The sequence below is a fragment of the Sciurus vulgaris genome, assembly GCF_902686455.1.
Source record: "Sciurus vulgaris genome assembly, chromosome: 2".
Lineage (NCBI taxonomy): Eukaryota > Metazoa > Chordata > Mammalia > Rodentia > Sciuridae > Sciurus > Sciurus vulgaris.
The window spans coordinates 42,502,251-42,521,275 of record NC_136462.1 but is presented as its reverse complement, the minus strand read 5'-3'; the positions used below and the strand labels follow the sequence as shown (position 1 = coordinate 42,521,275).

The following is a 19,025-nucleotide window of genomic DNA, read 5'->3' as shown; positions in this document are numbered from 1 at the left end:
ATTTAAAAGTAATAGTCTGCATCAAATAAGTCTGTACAACATAAACTGGCCTGTGAACCAAGGAGGAGCTATGGATCAGATTCTGGACCTTCTGCCTCTTACCTTATTTTACCCAGTGAGGCATGCAATCACCAAAATCATTCTCACAGGAAACCACAAACCCCAATACCTTTGGTACCACCTGCATGTCCTTCTGCACAAGAATTGGCCCACCCCAATTCTATTTAATTCTCAAGAGCCAACGGGCATACAACTGCACCAAACCACCAAATTTCACAATGTAACTTGAGACAAACTGAATCTGAAAGGCTATTTTATGGGTATTTTGCCCCCACTCCTGCAGGTAATACAATCCACAGTACACCCACTGGCTAGCAGTATTTGACTCTCCTAATCCTCATTACCATACTTCCTTTGGTATACTTCTCAAGGGAAGTATGGCTGAAAGCACCAGCAAAGAAAATAGGCCTTTCTTAATCGTGTGTGTTGTTCATGAGGAGCATAACAGAAATGAGAATCAATCTTGAATTTGGTTCCTGGGTGTTATTTCTGTCTTCACAAAAAAAATTGGCTCTTTTGTTTTACTAATTTTTTTTCTATTTAGTTAACTGTTTACATCAAAGTTTTCATTGTCCTGAAGTTTTACATGATCTAGCAATAAAAAAGGGAGGAGTTGGTCACAAATTATAACATTTGTCAGGTGCATAATTTCACAGTAAATTTGCCACCTTAAATGCTGAAACTTGATCTTTAAAAAACAAAGTATGCATTTCATTTCTTTCCTTATTTAGCTCAGTTAACTAATGTTGAAATGTTTTCACATGAAATTAGCTTGTTTTCCCATTGTTTTTTGGCCTTAATCAACAAAAAATAAAAAATACATTCAACAGTTGAGGAACCAGGCAGCTGAGATTGATTTATAATTAAAATCATAAAATGCCATGTGTGAAATATGCTGAAAACATCCATGATGTTATCTTCTAAGCACTCCATGAGGGCTAATTCATTTTAGTTATAACTAACTTCCAGTAAAGAATTACTATATTTCTGATATTGACAAATGAGTCTTTCAGTTTCTTGGAGGCTAAATGATTGAACAGGAACTACTGCCTCAGTGGTTTTATATAAATTCTTTTTGAGAAATTCTAAAAAGGCACCTAGATTTCTACACTTACTTTATTTCACTATTATACATCTGCAAGATAGAAATAAAACCCTCCTCCTTATCCAGCCTTCAAGTTCAGTCCTATATTTTTTTTAATTTGAAATGAACTAAAGCTGGTTTAGAGCAGACATGCCTTTTGGAACACCCAGAGGCCTTTCATTTCTTGAATGATATGCTAAGACTTGGAATCTACCCAAACCTCCTTGAAGCACCCTCTGCAAAGTTTAATCTAATTTAAATTAAATTATTCCTCAGCATAAAATGCTCTTTCTTATTTCTCCTTATTTTTTAGTGAGCACATGGACACATTTTTGTGTTTCTAAACATGTGGATGCGGGAACAATTTAGAAAGTAAAAAACATTACATATTTATTGCAGTCATGTTAAAAGTAGTGGCAGAAAAGTATAATTTTAAGAACTCCTGGCTCTGGCACTATGCAAATTATTTCACAATATGTAAATGATTAAAGAGCAATATAGTCACAGTCCCTAACAAATGTTTCTCTGATATAAGACATTCTTAATAGTAATGGCCCTAGCTGGGCACAGTGGTGCACACCTGTAATCCCAGTGACTTGGGAGGCTGAGGCAGGAGAATTGCAAATTCAAGGTCAGCCTCAGCAACTTAGCAAGACCCTAAAACGGGCTGAGGATGTAGCTCAGTGGTAGAGTATCCCTGTGTTCAATCCTCAGTACCAAAAAAAAATTTTTTTTAAGTGGTGGACCACTTAAAATCACTCTATTTTCTACACATTTTGGTGTAATGCTTACCTTCAAATCTTTACTGCACAAATACAAGTAATATTAGAGTATATAATTGCCCAAAATAAGCAAGTATGTGCACAAGGGCAATTTTGCAGGCATAAGGCAGAATATGTGTATATAACAAGGTTTTCTGGTTTTCTGGTATTCATCCCTGGTGATCATTAGAGGATGTCACAAAAGAAGAAATGTACATTTCTAAACATGTATCTGCTTCCTCTACCTCAAGGAATTTGTGAGTATAATATAAAATTATTTAAGCAAACAAAAAGAAATGTTGAATTCTTTCTGAGCATATATGGTGATTGTCTGCAAATTAGTCAGCTTCTCTACACTAAAAATTCACATGTTTGAATTAGTTGACTAAGATGCTTCTGAAGATCCTGGAGAAAGATGTAGCATTAAAGAAAATATAAATGGATTTTTTTCTAGTAATAACAATGAAATGATTGTGAAAGGATCTCAATGCATGGGGTTCATCCTTAAAAGTTGCCTAACACATGTATAGCTCACCTACTGTATAAGTATCATATATACTAAGAGTCCCAACATGATCCCAGAAGCATGTTCTCTTCCATTTCTCTCCTTTTTACCCAAGCACATTTCAGCTAAGCATTTGGTCTTCCCTGCAATAATACCTGAATGAAAAAAATCCTTGAAATCAGAGATGTGTTATATGTCAAAATGAGCTATTCATCCCTGGTGATCATTAGAGAATGTCACAAGAGAAGAAATGTACCCAAGAGGGTCTTGCAAAATTCCAACTCTGGGAATTGTATTCTATCTAAAGACTCTCCATCATTTCAGCAGTCCATTCATTTACTCAAAAATATTTATCAGGTGCCATTATATCCAGGACTGTGTTAACATCAGCAAGGCATTAAATCTTCAAAGTAGTTTCTTATTCTATACATAATGTTGACACATTTAGGTGGGGCCTTAAATTCTCTACTCAGCTGAATGCTTTAGTTCCCTTCTAAGTAATTTATCATTTTCAGGCACATTTAAGTGTGTTTTATTTTTCATCAATGGAATTCTACCATAGATGATGGCATCTACATAAGAGTTCAAATCATGAAAAACAGAGACAGCAAAATTCAAACTTTATAGACTTAAATATCATTCCAGAATTAAATTATTGGAGTTAAACTTTTTTAACTTTTGAACTCTACATTCGGAGAGAATCAAGAAATGAATTTCGAGCTGGGCACAGTGGTGCACGCCTATAATCCCAGCAGCTTGGGAAGCTGAGGCAGGAGGATTCTGAGTTCAAAGTCAGCCTCAGCAAAAGTAAGGCACTAAGCAATTCAGTGGGACCTTGTCTCTAAATAAAAACAAAATAGGGCTGGGGATGTGGTTTGGTGGTCGAGTGCCCCTGAGTTCAATCCCCGGCACCCTACCCCCACAAAAAAAAAAAGAAACGAATTTCAGTTTCGGCTACCCCCAAAAGCTAATTAAGCCTTAGGTGTATATAAAATAACTTTCAGTGTTTCTTTCAGCGTTCTAAACAAAAGGAGAAAATGGCCATAATGTTCCTTCACTGGAAACTCCAGCATCACGGGAATTTTCCCAGGTGCCTTTGTAGCAATCTAAGGAGACTTCAAACATGTTATAATTATAGCTGCTATTCACTAAGTGTCTATTGTGCTTAGCACTTTACATTCAATACTTCTGCTCATTTTAAGCTTCCCCTACAGTGTACCTCTATTTTCCCTATGAAGAAATCAAGGCTCAGAGAAGTTAGGTAACTTTTCCAAAGTCACACAATTTGCAAGAGTGTGCAAGCAAAGGATCTCTGACATTGCGTTATTCTGCTTCCCAAGTCAATTCTATCTGCAATGCGTTTCTGTGTTTAAGCGGGGGCTAGTGGGGGCGAGGGGTTACCCATGAAGGCTGGGGAGAGAGATGGGAGCTGATAAATGCTGTCTGGGAAAGACTTCTGAACACAAGAGAAAGGAAAAACGAAAATTCTGTGAGAAAACAAACCAGTCGCAGCTGTTTGGGTTAAGGAGAAAACCTCGCCTTGAGGGGCCCTGGGTCGACTTGCTTTTACCTACCCCGGAGCTTTGTGCCAGCACAGGGCGCGGTGATTGACAGGCGACTACAGCCACGCATGGAGGGCCACGTGGGGGTCGCAGCGTCGACTTCTCAGCTCCCATTACCCCCACCCCCACCCCGTATCCCAGCCATCTTCTGGGAGCTTCCACCGCCACTGCCTGCGAGGCTATGGAGGCTGCTGACTGATGGGGGCGGCCGAGCGCGAGGGCGCTGAGTGAGGCCCGTGTGGCCTCGCCGCTCGGCCTTGGGATCCAGGCAGCTGTGGACGCCCAGCGCTGGGCACGCTCACACCGCGCCGGGCCTCGGGGTCGGGTGGGAAAGATCGCTTGGGCCCAAGAGCTGACCCGGGGGTGGGAATCTTCACCAAGGCGAGCGGTTAGGCCCACGCCTGCACTGCGGCCGTCGGGGACCTCAGAGACCTTGTGGCCCGAAGGCCACGCGACCCCAAGCTCCCAGCACAGAGGCCGCCCTAGCCTCGCAGGGGTGCGTGCGGGGTCTGGGGTCGCGGGTTCTCCTTCCTGCTCAGGATTGACCTTTAAGACAGAGTAACGGTGGCAGCGGCAGCGGCCCACGCTCTCTGCGGGCGCAGCGCGCTTGGGACGCGACGGAGAAGCTAGCCCCGAGGGACGCCTGGGCCTCGAGCACCCAGCCCTCTGCCGGCTCTTCCCCTTCCCTGGCAGCCGTAGCCCCCAACCCTCCTCCCCACCCCACCCCGCCCGCCCCGGGCTCCGCTTTCCCTCCATCAACTCCAGGCCGAATTCAATCCGAGAAGCCTCCTTTGAGCTTTTGTGTTTGCTGGGGGAGATGTGGGCGCAGGAGGGGATCGCGTTACACTTTCATTTCCTGAAATGTTTGAGGGAACATCCAGGGTTTTATCCCCACATCAGGCTGGGCGATGGGCTCGGGTTTCAGGCCTTGTCACTCAGCTGTCACCAAACAAACGAAGCTCTCAGAGACGGGAGAGGGAGAGCTACCTGCTATTCATGACCCCTGGAGCAGGTGATCGCTCATGGGAAAAACAGGTAGAATTAATCATAGGGCTGTTCTCTGTTTCCTCTCCTTTTTGGCAGACCTGCCCACCGTGTGAAACCTATCAGAAAACAATTTAACTCTTTCTTGTCCCCCAGCGGAAATAAAAATACGTCTTTGGAAAAGTCAACACCACACATTCACACCAAAAGATGAATGAGAGTTGAAGGAAACATCTTGCATCCCATTCCACTTTTTCTATTTGCTAGACTGTGATGATCCTATCTTGGAGGGACTTGGAACTTGGGGAAACTGGGAGAGAATGAGGCATCTTCATGTTACCTGGTCCTACCTATTGGAAGGAAGCATAGGTACAGTAAACTAAACTCAGGTAGATTCCAACATCACCTTCCTGCCTGGTTGTCAATACTCGCTCCCAATAAAAAGAAATCTCTACTTCAATAAGAATTTCTGAGAAATTTCTGGGAATAGGTGTTTTGCTCTCTTCCATTCTTCCCTTGCCAATCAAGTTGAATATTCATGTCGGTTTCTGTAGCACATTAGAAAATCCAAATCCTTTCAAAAGCTCCCCATTCATTTTGATTCTAATTTAATTCTTGCCTTAGTGAACTAAACAGAAAGGTCAGCATAACTAACTACTACTTATGCAACATTGCAGTACAAATTTTAAATTGTACATATTTATTTTCTATTTTGTTCCACGTTTCTCACATCTCTTTCCCTGAAGATGAAGAGAAGAGGGAATGCATTCAGATTTATTTCTGGGACAAATTAATATTGGAAAGTTAACCAGGATGGCCTACGAACCTTAAATCAGACTGATTTTTTTTTTTTTAATAGAAATATGGTAAGGGGCCCATATTGTCAATCTGCCTTTTAGTTCTTCCACAAAGGTTTTTGTTGTTGTTTTAAAAGAAATCAGGAGATACACTGAATGTAAAATAATCCTTCTGTTTCAGGTTTGGGCCTGGTGGTGCTCCCCTGTAATCCCAGCTACTCAGGAAGCAGAAGCAGGAGGATCTCAAGTTCAAGGCCAGCTTTTGCAACATAGTGAGACCCCTGACTCAAAATAAAAATAAAAAAGAACTGGAAATGAAGCTCAGTGGTGGAGCACTCCTGAATTCAGTCCCCAGTTTCACAAAATAATAATAATAGTAATAATTCTCTGGTCTTCTTTATGAAGATTCCATCTGTTTATTTTTAAAATAGCCATTGGTTCCAGATTCCCAGAACTGAATTTCTTAGAGTAGCCATTGTACTTAAAGGTAGATCCCTGAGTGATATTATTCTTCAATTAAAATCAAGAACTTGACTTTAGGAGGAAGCATGTTATGTTTATTATATACCATCACCAACGCATAGAAAATATTCACCACACATATCTAAAGACAAAGTTTAATTGTTTAAATGTTTTCACTTCACAGATAATAAGACATGTTGACCTTCTATCTTGCTTAATTTTTTTAAAAAGTATGTGCCTATTTTAATCTATGAGGCATTCTAAGTAAATAAAGAGCTAATGTTGTCTTCCTTGTACTACCCCCTTGTCTTAGAGGTAAAATTAACTTTTGCAAACTATTGCAGACTATGCCATCTCACTCTCAAAATGTGCATTTTCTTTACAAGCACTGCAAATTTCTGTTCTTCTCCATCAACCACACCAGTTCCCACCAATACCACACAAAAGCTGCAAACACTAAGGACAATGTTACCATTTACAGATGCTTACAGTTTAATACAACATTTGTGTGAGGGCCAACCAAGGATGTCACAGCTATGTGGGTTTGGTTTGGTTTGTTGGGTTGTTTTGTTTTTGTATGGGGGAGGGAGCTCACAATCCCATTGTCTTTTCCTGGTATTTAGACCACTTGGATAACTAGCAACTCAAATTGGAACTTTTAGCCAAACAGCTAAAGCCTTGCCTGAGGGGAAGAAGAAAAGGAGGGTGGTATTTGAATTTGTAAAAATAGTTAATATCAAGAAAAGAACAATGAGAAAGTTGGTTTTACAGGCATGCTGCCTGGAATCTGCAGATTTTCTATATGATGCTGACTCACTAACTCTCCAAAGAATCCTAAGACCCTGGAGTCTTCTATGATGGTAAAAATATATAATCTAGGACTGTTTTGGGGGGTTCAATCGTTAGCATCACAAAAAAAAAAAAATCCAACATGCATATCAGCAAAGTCCTAAACAACTACCAACTCTCTACCACTTCCCAAAAATGATGTATCTATTATAAATAGTCATGGGGTTTAAAAAACTATACTCAATTTAAATCCCAAATTAAGATAATTATAGAAAAAATTAAAATAAATTTGTGTCAGTCTGTGAATATCTATTTGGTTGTACCTATGTCTGTCCCATAAAATATTTATCTTTTAAATTAGGAAGTGTGGGAAGCAAAGGAGATAACATTGAGGGAGGTGGTGTATATTTCCATGCCTTATTATAGAAAGTAAAGGGCCAGAATCTACTTATTTTTCTGCCTTCTTAATGACAACCACTAATGTTAGTGAAGAAAGCAGAGTACTACTCAGTATCATCTGATACCATTTTAATTACTTTTGGGTAGCCACTTCAGGTATACTAAACTGTGTGTAAAATCTAAAGTTAACCTTTTTCAAAGATAAGATTGGGCTTTTAGTTTTGTTTTTCCGCATTTTTTGTTGTTGTTGTTGTTGTTGTGTGATCACAGAAAAAAATGTGATTTCAAAAAAAAAATTTAACGTTATGGTAAAGGAAAACAGCAACTTAGCAAAAAAGGCTAGGTTGGGGGCGGGGAGTGGGGATTCCCGGGTAGCAAAGCTGTAGGAGGGGGCAAAACCTCAAGGTGACTGTAAACTCTACCTGCTGAGTACCCGGGTCTCAGCTGTCCATTAACAAGTTAAAAGCAGAAAGGCTGAAACTCGGATTGGAGAAGAGAAGGGCGTCCACGCCTCAAGCAGTATTTTTCTCTTTGTTTTTAAATGCTACTGCAGTGTTGTTTTCTCGCTGTCTGAAAGGACCACAGCGTCTAAAACCCTGATTGTCATCCTCAGTAGGAGAACAGGTTTCCAATTCATCAGCAGGAATGAAGTTTGTGCGTGTGCATGTGTGTTTGTGTGTGGGGTGTGTGTGTGTGTGTGTGTGTGTGTGTGCGCGCGCGCGCGCGGGCGCGCGCTAGTTAAAAATACTAGCGAAAATGCGGCCTTTCCAAGGACAGTGCTTTTTCTGGGTAGACAAAGTGCCAATTATTTCGCCCACAATTTTGATCACTTTTTGTTCCTGCTTGGCCCACCCATCTTCTAACTAACCCATCCGTTTTAGATACTCTTCCAGGTGGATTTACTCAGACGCGAGAAGCAATCTCGATGACCTTGAGGGATTGAGGGATTGAGAAGTCCCCATCTGGCTAAGGTGGTGGAGCATGCATACAGGCTATGGAACTGAGCCATCGGGTATTACTGTAAATTGCTTCTTCAAGGACACCGACGCTAGTTCCGTTGGCTTTGGACGTCTGAAGGAGGTAGTCTGGGAGTTTTTAGGGTCTTCTCCTGGGAAAAACTCGGGAAAAGGAGAAATGGAGCGGGGAGAGCACGTGGGCCACCCGCGACCTCCTCAACTTAACCCTATCAACGCCACCCTCACCCCTCATAAAATCCCTTCCAGGAGGATATTGAGCGCGACCCAAACAAGAGAGGACTTGGCGGGTGATTTCTCCCCTGGGGTCCCAGGCTGGACCGCTGGTAAGGGAGAAACACCGGACCCCGCCCAGCCAAGGTAGCAGAGCTCCCTATTCTCCCCAGACCCGGAAGTTCTTGCAACAATTTCGCAAAGGAAACCCTTCCTTGACTGGCACCCCTCCGCGGAGCATGAAGGGTTTCAAGTCAGAGAGTCAAAGCCAAGGGCCCAAGAATCCAAGGAGACAGGCGATTTCAAGCAGGCAGGCAGAGGGGGACTGGGCGGCTGGGCCTAGGCCGCCTTGCGACCGGGCTCCAAATCTGAGCCTGTTTCGCTGGGCCCAAAGGGTAGTGCTGAGAACCAGGGAGCGTTCACACCTGCAGCCGGGGGCAGGGAAGCAGCGCGCTGCCAGGACCGCTCTGTATCCTCTACCAGACTGGCTCCAACCCTGCAGTGGTGTGTCCCGTACCCCTCACGTGCCTCGTCCAGAACCTAGCTCCCTGACTCAAGAGGGAGGGTGTCTGAGACTTGGACCTGGGAGATATCCCTGGGCCGCCCAAGACGACGACGACAGTTATGTTGTCCACGAAGCTCAGGCCATGGCCTCATGCTTTGTCTGGCCCTGAAATCAGTCTGGCACCGTCTGATTTCAGAGACTCGTTGGACCCGGCCACTAGATGCTGTACCTAGGGTTGCGCTATGATCTGGGTTCTGAGATGTGCGTGATTCTCTCTGAACAGTGAGAAGAGGCACTTCACTGGCGGGGAGCAGAAAGTGGCACCCGACTGCCTGTGCCTCGGGACAGCAGAATGGCAAGAATGGCCTCCGCAGTGTGCCAGCGACAGAAGTTCCCCAGTTCTCTGCAACCGTGAAGAGCGGAGCAGATCCCCAGTCTGGAGTCCTGCCTACAAGCTTCGCCAAAGACCTTCAGGCAGAGGGAGGAGGTAGCAAGTGAAGCCCCCACTAGCTGCCGCCGCCGCTCAGCCGCTGCGGAACAGAGGCAGGGCAGCTCAGCACGGGTTTGGTGCCAGGGTGTTCGGCTGACCCTCGGCGTGCGGGCGAGAAATGTGTAACTGTGATCCACGCTCAGCCAACGGAGCTCCCCCATAAGCGCCACACCACTGCTCTTTCCTGGAAGCCTCCACTCCGACTCGGAGTCAAGACTAAGTTGGTCCTCGCCTAGAGAATAGGTTCGAGAACCGCGGTGCCCGCCCGGGAGACGCTTTTCTCCCTCCCTGTAGCTCAAGGTTCTTAAGTCCCTACCTGCTAAGCCCCAAACTTGGAAACTGCGGGCCAAATGCCCTGCCTCCGAAAATTTAGGAAGCTTCATTCTCAGTCAAGAGGCCAAAGTGAGCAGGGCACAATCCTGTACTGAGTTTAAGAAAAAAAAAAAACAAAACAAAAAATCGCACGAGTATTTGTTTTTTCATCTCACTTGGCAAAATACTGTAAGGTTTCATCTTAAAAACACGTTATTTATAAGCCGTTGTCCATTACTTCTGGCTATCGTTATGAAATCTGTAGAGGAGACTCGAAAAGTGACTCTTGATTCAGTTAAACTTTGACGCCGAGAAGGTAAATTGGAGGTCCCTTACCAGCTGGTTCTTGAAGATTTCCTCGAGGGAAAAAAAATATATGGTTAGTTCCCCTAATGATAGCTCTAAAATGATTGCCAAGAAACTCGGAGCAATATCCAGCTTTCTCGCCTCCTCTTGCTTGTCCCTCTTTTTAGCCAGACTAGCCGAGGATGGCGGAAAGAGGCATATTGTGCAATTTCTTATTAAACACATCTGGAATATACGCGCTCTGGATCGAGTGGCCAGGGATTTTTACAAAGAGTTTATGGCTGTGAACAGAAAATTGTCCTTTTACGAGTTTACAAGCAGTAATCACGGGGGCTTTTACAGGACCTGCCCTCCTTCTCCTCGGCAGATCTGTAGGACATTCCAAGATTCACCAACCAAGGGAGCAGGAAGTGGGCCGGCGCGCCCTGGGAGTCTAAAATTATGCCAAGCCGAGCTGGAGAGGTGGGGGGTATCATCAGAATAGGAAGAGGAGGGCATGTAAGAAATTAAAGTAATTGGCCCTTCCTTATTTTTCCAGAGAGATTTCCGCGGCATCTTTGAAGGCTGTCAGGGTCAATGAAAGCTATCTTTGTGCAGGGTGTTTGGGTGGGGTGGTTGGGAGTGAATGTGAAGAATGTGAGGAGATTCCCTGTGAGAGCCCCTCCTGCAGAGGGTGGCATTTCTCCGTGGCCCAAGACGTGGAGAATAAACACCCTAGTGACTTAAATAAACAACCGACTTAATGATCCAAAACACTAACAAGGGAGATCGGACCCTGAGCTCCAATCCAAATGATGGTCTCTGAGCGGCTGTGTGTACATCTGTCCATCACTAAGGGGAGAAAATGACTTATAAGTGACTACAGTTAAGTACAGTACCACTTCTTCCTTAAACTCAAAACGATTCGTCAGGTTTTTTAAAAAAATCTCACTAAGAAGACCTTAATTTCCCCCACATCCTTCAATTTTCTAGATCAGAATAGGAACAAGTAGAAAGGATAAGAAATGAATATATTAATGGTGGACACTTATGGATGAGGAAAATAAAAATTATGAAACCGTCATGTCAGAAAATAAATAGACTCTCCCTGGGGAACAATATTTGACAAAGCACAAGCCAGCCAATCCTGTTATCCTGAGTCAAATTTTAATAAATAATGCCATTTGTTTCACTAATTTTAAAAGCTAAATACAGAAGATACATCATTTGCCCCAGGCAAAAATAACATGGAGCCTACATGATTACTGGGATTTTTCTGGACACTATCCGGCAGCACTGCCAAAGAGCTCCTGTCCTGCTGGTCTGCTTTCTGTTTGTACAAATTAATTCACAATGTTTTAAATCCTTGTTCAAGTTCCTTTTTTTCCCCCAAGCAGATAAATTATTTACTTTCACAGTCTTACAAACTTATTAACACAAAAGAGCTGAGTTAATATATGAACGCTGTGAAGAAGAGCTAGTGGTAAACAAAACTGTTATCTAATAATAATAAAAAATAAATACTCCAAGGCTAAATTCACTATCTAATTATATAATTAACCTAGTCATTACTCTTGGTTCAGGTGATGGCCTCCAAAGTGCCCTGCAATTCATAACCATTATAAGTAGAAAGCAAAACTTAAAAAAAAAAAAAAAAAAAAAAATAGGGCCCAAGACACTACTCACCTTTCAGAAACAAAATCATACTTCTGGTGTTCTACTGAATTTTAATTTAGACTGGTTAGGTACAATAGAAAGAAACCTGAAAACACATGCTGTTTTAGTAACAAATACCAGGTTGCCAGATTTGTCGGCATACTTTTGCAAGCTAGAAACTAGGAACAGGAGAACCCCCTTTAACAGGAGTAGGCGACAGATATGAAAGCTTTGTGGGCATGAGAAGTAATGGCATTAGGAAAGTGTTTTCACATTGGTACATTTTTAGTTTGTCATTAAAAAAAAAAAACCCAAGAAAACAAACACAACCAAAAAAACCCACTAAATTTGACAAAATAGTTGTATTACTAATGGTCACTTCTATTTCTAACTGCTTCACATAGAGAGCATTAAGACATTTAGGCACTTGTTTTCCCCCTAATACTGTTCTTTTATTTTATCTACATAAAATTATTTAACACCAAATATGAAAAATGTAAACTAAGTTTTTCCCATCAAAAAAATTATAAGATTTTATTTTTTCCTATTCAATCTTAAGAATGCAACCAGTTCCTCCCAAGCTGGAGGCTCTTATTTTCACTACCATTTTGATCTCTCTCTCTCTCTCCCGCAATCTCTCTCTCTCCTCTCTCTCTCCCTCTCCTCTCTCTCAATCTCTCTCTCCTTCTCTTTCTCTTTTTCTTTTTCTCTTCCCTCAAAATTCTCCATAAATAATTAAAGGAAATACTTAAAATCCAGTTGATTTATAATTACCATTAATTAGAAAAGAAAAGTAAATCTATTGAAGTGGGGTGCATGGGTTGTCCAAATTCCAAGACTGGGTGCTTTTGTTTGTTTGGGTTTTTTTCCTGATCTCTGCACTGGGAGGGGAAATGCATAAGGGGAAAGAGTCAGAGAGAAGAAGGAGACTGAGATCGATGTTGGTTTTGATTTTTAAAAAGACATCTGTGAACGTCCACCATTCCTTTATGCGCAAAGAATCCCAGAAACAAGCTGCAAAAATGTTCCTGATTTCTATTTACAAGTGTCCCTAGTCGCTGCAATTGGTTGCTGCTCCAGCCATCCCTTCCAGGCCCCAGTCCCTCCCCACTTAGGACCCCAAGTCCACCAGACTGGAGGTAAGTGGGCCAAGCAGAGAGTCCTGGAGCTGATGCTGATGGGCCTGCAGGCCGTGGCTGGGCTGAGAGGCCGTTAGGCCTGGGAGAGAATAGTTTGAGCTCCTGGCGTGGCCCATATTGCCCTGCAGCAGAAGGACCGAGTTCTGGTCTGGACTTTGGGGAGGTGAGAATTCCTCTTCTGAGCTGGACATGAGCGGCTTGCCCCCTTCCAGAGGAGAGAGTTGATTCTGCTTGTTGGAGGAGGAGTTATTGTTTTCAGTGTTCTCCCTAAGAAATAGAGGACAACACCATATGGTTAAAAAAAAAAAAAAAAAAAAAGTGTGAGGGGAGGGGAGGGGAGCTAGAAGGAGGAAAAGAGTCATTGTGCAATCTGTCACCAACCCAAAAGGAGGAGCTCTGCCTTCTTACCCATCCCTAAGGGTCCTGGGGGAGGTGAGGAGGGCAGAAGAGGTTGGAGAAATGGGAGCTGCGAAAGAGTCTGACGCTGGGAGCTAGGTCCCCTTCTCTTCCAGATTTCAGAAGAAGTCAGATGCTTAGTGTTTATTTGAAACAAACAAAAATATGTTCTTAATTTTGTTCAAGCAGTTATGTTTAAATACCTATCAATTAGCACCATATTTCAAAGTAAGTTTGAAACTCTTCCAACAAATGGTGTTGGTGGTAAAAGAACTGATCAGGTTTGGGATGAATCAAGTCAACTGCCTGTTTCCCTCTGAAGAAATAACTGAACACGAGTATCCCTGCCCCTGCCAGAGAGCTGCGGTTTCAGAGACACAGGACAGGGCTCATGGGAAGTGGTGTCCAGAGCGGCCCAGTGACCTGAGTAAACACAGGGAGCTCAGCCAGTCTCTCCGATTCATCAGGGAGCGGGTCCTCCGGCCTGGCTTATAGGACGGCCGTTTTGTAACTAAAGGCTAACTAGAACATTAAAATGCCTGTTCCCGTGTTACTTTGCTCACTCCTCAGCCAGCCTTCACGCCCGGCTTTCAAACTCCCCACGAGCGCCCACTCTAAACCACCCTTTCCTGAAAGGGGGAAAGTCGCCCGCCCCAGCCAGACCGTGAGCCGGCACCCCGGCACCGTGCGCCAGAAGTGTCAGTCTCGGTACCCCGGACTGGTTAACTTCAAAATTTCGCCGCTTCCGCCTTCCGAGCGCTCGCGGTCCTCCCCCACGCCTAGCGCCCGCCTGCCTTCGCCTTCTCCTTTCTTTCCCCTTCTCTCCTGGAGATCCCATTTCAGCGGAATTTATCCAGCTTCTATGGTTTTCCCAACAGAGGGGATGAGGAAGCGAGATCTTCAGGCCCCAGGATCGGGAGCGAACAAAAGAAACCTAGTCGGCCCCTGCGCTCAGGTTTCCCCCAAACTCCTTGGCTTCGCAGAGCGCTCTCTCCCGCCACTGTCGCCTCCCCGGCGCTCTTCCGAATCTCGGTCAGAAACTCTACAGCGAACGGATGGAGGTTAGCCAGGTGGCCGAGGGTGTTTGCGCGAGGAGGGGAGAAGCAGAGACGGGTTTAAAAAAAAAAAAAAAAAAAATGCCTTCTGAGTTCCAGGGCGAGAAGTCAGTGACAAGGAGCCCCTTTCCTCGCCCAGGGCGGCGGCGCGGACAGCCAAATGGACGGGCTGCGGCGCCTGGCCACACGCGAGGAAGCACCGCCAGCAGCAGTCCTTTTTGGGTTTGGGACGCCGGGGAGTAAATGCAGACAACTCTCCCCAGAGCTCCCTTTTCTGTGTGTTTCTTTACGACTCTTTTGTCCAGCCAGTGCGGAATGAAACATACGACCTCTCAGCCAAAAGACTGGTAGAAGACAGCGAGTGAAGAACTGGGCGCTAGCGGGGGCTGAGCAGACGTCTCCAGGCCAGCTCCACCCGAGAGCAAAAGGAGAGAGGTTCGCGACCCTCAGCCCCCACCGAACCTCTTTCCTCGCGATACCAATGAACAACTTCCCTTCCCGTTGGTCTAAAACTTCTCTCCAGCCCCCACTCCTCGCCGCAGCCAGCCAAGGAGGCAGGAAAAACAAACCTAGCGCCAGTATTTTCCGACACTCACACCCCAAAGAAACCCACGCGCGGCGCTCAAAGCAAACGAGCCCCCATCCCTAGCAGGCAACCTCAGAGTTCATGAACTTTCTCTGCAGTGCCGTGGAGGCCTGGGCGCCGCCCGGCGGATGGGCTTCGAGCCGCGGGTAGAACTTGGTGGCGGATGCCTGCGGGGGCGGGAAGGGGCGGAGGGGTAAGGAAGACCGCCCGGGTTGCGCTAGCCTCAGAAAGCACGCAGCGTACCTTTCCTTGGCCTCGGCGGCCCGGTCTCTTTGCCTCCGGTTCTTAAACCAATTGCTGACCTGGGTGGTGGTGAGACCCGTGGCCTCAGCCAGCTCCCGCTTCTCTCGCGGCGAGGGGTAGGGGTTGTGCGCATTACCACTCCCGCAGCATCCCCGCGACTTCTCCTTGAAGCAGTAGCTGGTTCTCTTCGCCGTCCCAGATGGTGCGCGGCAGCGGAAAATTTTCGCGCAACCCGGTATTTGCCCCGGCGCCCAAGGGGTCGGCCGCGCAGCTTCTCGGCCTCCACATAGTGCGCTTTCAGCCACGTTGCTGCAGTTTTTGGGATGGTTTTGAGGCGAAACTGGTGACTCTCCAGGATCTTGTAGAGCTCGCGGAAGTTGCCGCGGTGGGAAGCGACTACAGCCTTGGCCTGGAGCACGCTCTCGTTCTTGTGCAGGTGGTCGAGGCGGGCAATGACCACAAGACCTGCCAGGCGCTCCAGGTTCCCGCCTGCTGCAGAACCTCGCACACGCACGCCACTTGCTCCTGCGTAAAACCAAACGACGGCAGCATCGACATGGCTGGGCCTGCCGAGGCGCACCGCCCAGGCACCCGCTGCAGGGAGCAGAGCCGAAAAAGCAGGGGGCGGCGGCCTCAGGGAGGGGGGCGCGGCTGCTCCTAACCCCCTCCCTAGGCTTTGCGTAGTCGAAACAGCTAGTCGGAACTTGGGGGGGGCGGCCAAAGAAGAAGAGAAGCGGGGTTTGCTCTGGAAACGGAGCGACTCGCGCACTTCCGCAGCCTTTTGGGCCTCGCTGGCTCCGGCCTGCCGCCGGGTGGATGCTGCTTGTTGCCGGGGAACTTGGTTTCTGTTTCTCCACGCAGCAGCCTTAAAGCGCGCAGCGTCCTCGCACGCTGATTGGCTGGCGGGCGGCGCCTATCCGAGGGCTGGCCAGCCAGCGCGCCGCCCGTCTGGGCAGCAAGGCCACCGCCGCCCAGCGCGGGGAGGGCGAGGCTGCGGAGCTGGGGGTAGGGAATAGTGGGAGGGAAGGACCCGGAGAGGTGGGAAGCGAGGTGGGGTCTCGAGCAGAGAGCCGAGGTGCGGGGTGGGGTGGGGGCTAACGAGTCTCGAACCTGCAACACTGGGGGCCCCCGCTCCAGTGTCAAACTAAGGGTAGCCACGCGCATCTTTCCACACAAATCAACGACTTCCAAATATTCATTTCCTCTCCTCTCCTTCGGCACTTTCGTCCCTGTCTCTTTCAGACTTGCCCTTTCCCGGTGAGCTCATATTTAATTACTTTAATGTAGGAATGAATAAATAATGGATTGATGAATAGCTTATGGAACGGATAAATAATACAAAAGCAGGCAGGGCTCTGGGTTGCAGGTGCTGGAAGGGGGCTTCTCTCCGGGTTGGCTTCAGCTCCAAGAGTCAAACCTAATTTCCTCCCTGCCCCCAACCTCCAGCACCCTCCAAAGGGCGCAAGTACTCTAAGCTGGATACATTTCCCTGGTTCTCAAAGGACTGCCACGATTTAGAATCAGGCAAAGAGCTGTTTAAAGCACAGTTGGTGAGTAGATAGAGACATCAAGGTTCATTTGTGATTTGGTGTCTTAATGTTTCAATGGCTTAAATTGACAACCTTCTAGACTCAGTTTCCCCATCTGCACAGTTGCGTTTTCCAATGCCACCTCTGCTGCTAAGAAATGCCGAGAAGATTTACTTGTCATTAGCAAAAATGCTTGGGAACCTCCTTCCAAAGGTGCTGGATGGGGTGTAAATTAAATAAAACTGAGCCCAGCTCCAATAAACATCCGTTGTAACATAATCCTTGCCCTGCTCTGAGAGGGGACAAAACTGCCCTCAAAACTAGGAGGACAGTGGCTCCAAGAAGATTAATAAAGAGGTGTGTGTGAGTGTATGTGTGTGGTGTGTGGTGTGTGTGTGTGTGTGTGAGTGTGTGTGAGTGTGGTGTGTGTGTGTTGTGTGTGTTTAGATTGCATGCTGGCCTATTTTGCTGCCAGAGAATGAGAGATGTCCTGTAATTTAAGTCCCATCATCTGCTATTTTGTTTATATGTAGAGAATACTTTGTAAAACTGCACAAATGAAGCTGTAATTATCTTAAGCCTCATTTGCACACCTTGTTCCGAAGCAATTATTAAAAAGATTTTGAAAACAATTAGCCTCTATAAACAAAGATAATCTATTGTCAGTAGCTGAGACTGGCAGGAGATAAGAACAATGTGTAGAGATAAGGAAAGCCAAATGGTGGAAGGAGAGTGACTTTATGACTATACTTATCTCTGATTAGATAAGTTCAAAACAGAATTTTAAGTACACTTCAAAAATGCTTTTGATTTCAATGGCCCTCTTAGTGAATGATGAAGAATAAACTCTAAGCTTTTTAAACTTGGTTGTCCTCTTTAAACATGTTTTGATTCCATCAGCCAAAAAGCACAGCACCACAGAACCTTTTACATACTGAGATGTAAGTGGGACAAGGAGAAACTTGTGGGTTTCCCGGTATTATTTATATGGTTTTAAATAATGCACCTAGTACAGTGCACCTTGCAAGATACATTTAAACTCATAAAGGGTTCCCACCTCAGGGTTACCTCTCAGAAGACTGGAAGCTGCTCCTCTGCTGGGCTCCCACACAATGTTTTCTGCATCCTTGCAAACTATGTATCTTATGCAATGAAATTCTTGGAACACAGATGGATTTATTCTTAAAATGCCCATTTAATGGATCTGTATTATGTTCAAAGACCCCCTACCACATTGTGTGCCCAATGACTTACTTTCTTAACTGACACTGCTGAGCCCAAGGCCACGTGTCTGGTAATTTTCCCTCACTGTCTTATTTTAGTGCTCATGACGTTTCAGATGAAGTCTTAAGGAGCTGCAGTGTCCTGCCAAAAGGAATGTCTCTGCTTGGAACCGTCCTTATTGACATGGCAGCTGTGTGAGGACTGGAATGGGGACTTAAACAGGTTTTAAAAGTCAGTACCCTAAAGTCAGGAGCAAGTGTGCACAATTAAAATGGGGGGGGGGGGGCGAGGGGGTCTGTAGGCACAGTTACATCGCTTAAAAGACAAAGGGAATGTTGAGTACAGGGTGTGCTTTGCAATTAAGTTTTGTATAAGGAAATAAGGCATAGCTTGAACACATAAGGGCAGGCATAAATTTGCAAGGATGACAAGACAGCAGAGAGATGGCAATTAGACACCAATAGGACCACCTTTTTTTCTGGCTTTCTCCAGACCTCCCTGCCCACTTCTTTTCATCTGTTTTCAAAAGGAACTGGGATGTACTAACGCAGACGTTAAATGACAAGTGGGAAGATGACTGGGTGGGTGCTATGATTGCAGGCATCGAGGTAGATGAGAGAGGTGCTTGTCCTCGGAGGCCTGGTTCTGCGACTCGCCAGCCTTTACCTTCCGGTTTGATCCAGTAGATCGCATAAAAAACTAGAAAGGAAAAGTGTTATGCGCTTTGTACCAAGGAGCCTACCCGCTATTTCGATTCCTTGGTTAAAGGGAACCAATTGTTATAAATGTTAATTATTGGCTCGGATATATAAGGTTTCCCAAAATGGAGCCTTTCACTGAAAACCACTAAAAGAGGTAAAATGACATGAATTTACAAACCACATAAACCAAATGATCCATTTTAAATAGCACACCGAAAGGTTTGAGTTGTTCTGTAACATAAAACCTTTGCTGTCAATGCAAATGGCATGAAAAACAGAGATGCGTCGGAGATTTAAAGGAAACAAGCAACTCC

At 45.4% G+C, this 19,025-nt stretch overlaps 2 protein-coding genes across 2 annotated transcripts; one reads left to right on the top strand and one right to left on the bottom strand.

The window, feature by feature from the left end:
• Positions 1–12,508: 12,508 nt before the first annotated feature.
• On the bottom strand, positions 12,509–15,953 carry SIX1 (SIX homeobox 1). The gene is given in 5 exon segments (XM_079127478.1): positions 12,509–13,244; positions 15,258–15,439; positions 15,441–15,476; positions 15,478–15,701; positions 15,704–15,953. Coding segments are annotated over 5 exon segments (849 nt in total). The 5' UTR covers positions 15,816–15,953; the 3' UTR covers positions 12,509–12,949.
• On the top strand, positions 13,779–15,247 carry LOC306654172 (uncharacterized protein). Its single transcript, XM_079127479.1, has 2 exons — positions 13,779–14,434; positions 14,528–15,247. The coding sequence occupies exons 1-2, from the start codon at positions 13,909–13,911 to the stop codon at positions 14,791–14,793; spliced, it is 792 nt and encodes a 263-aa protein (XP_078983605.1). The 5' UTR covers positions 13,779–13,908; the 3' UTR covers positions 14,794–15,247.
• Positions 15,954–19,025: the final 3,072 nt, after the last annotated feature.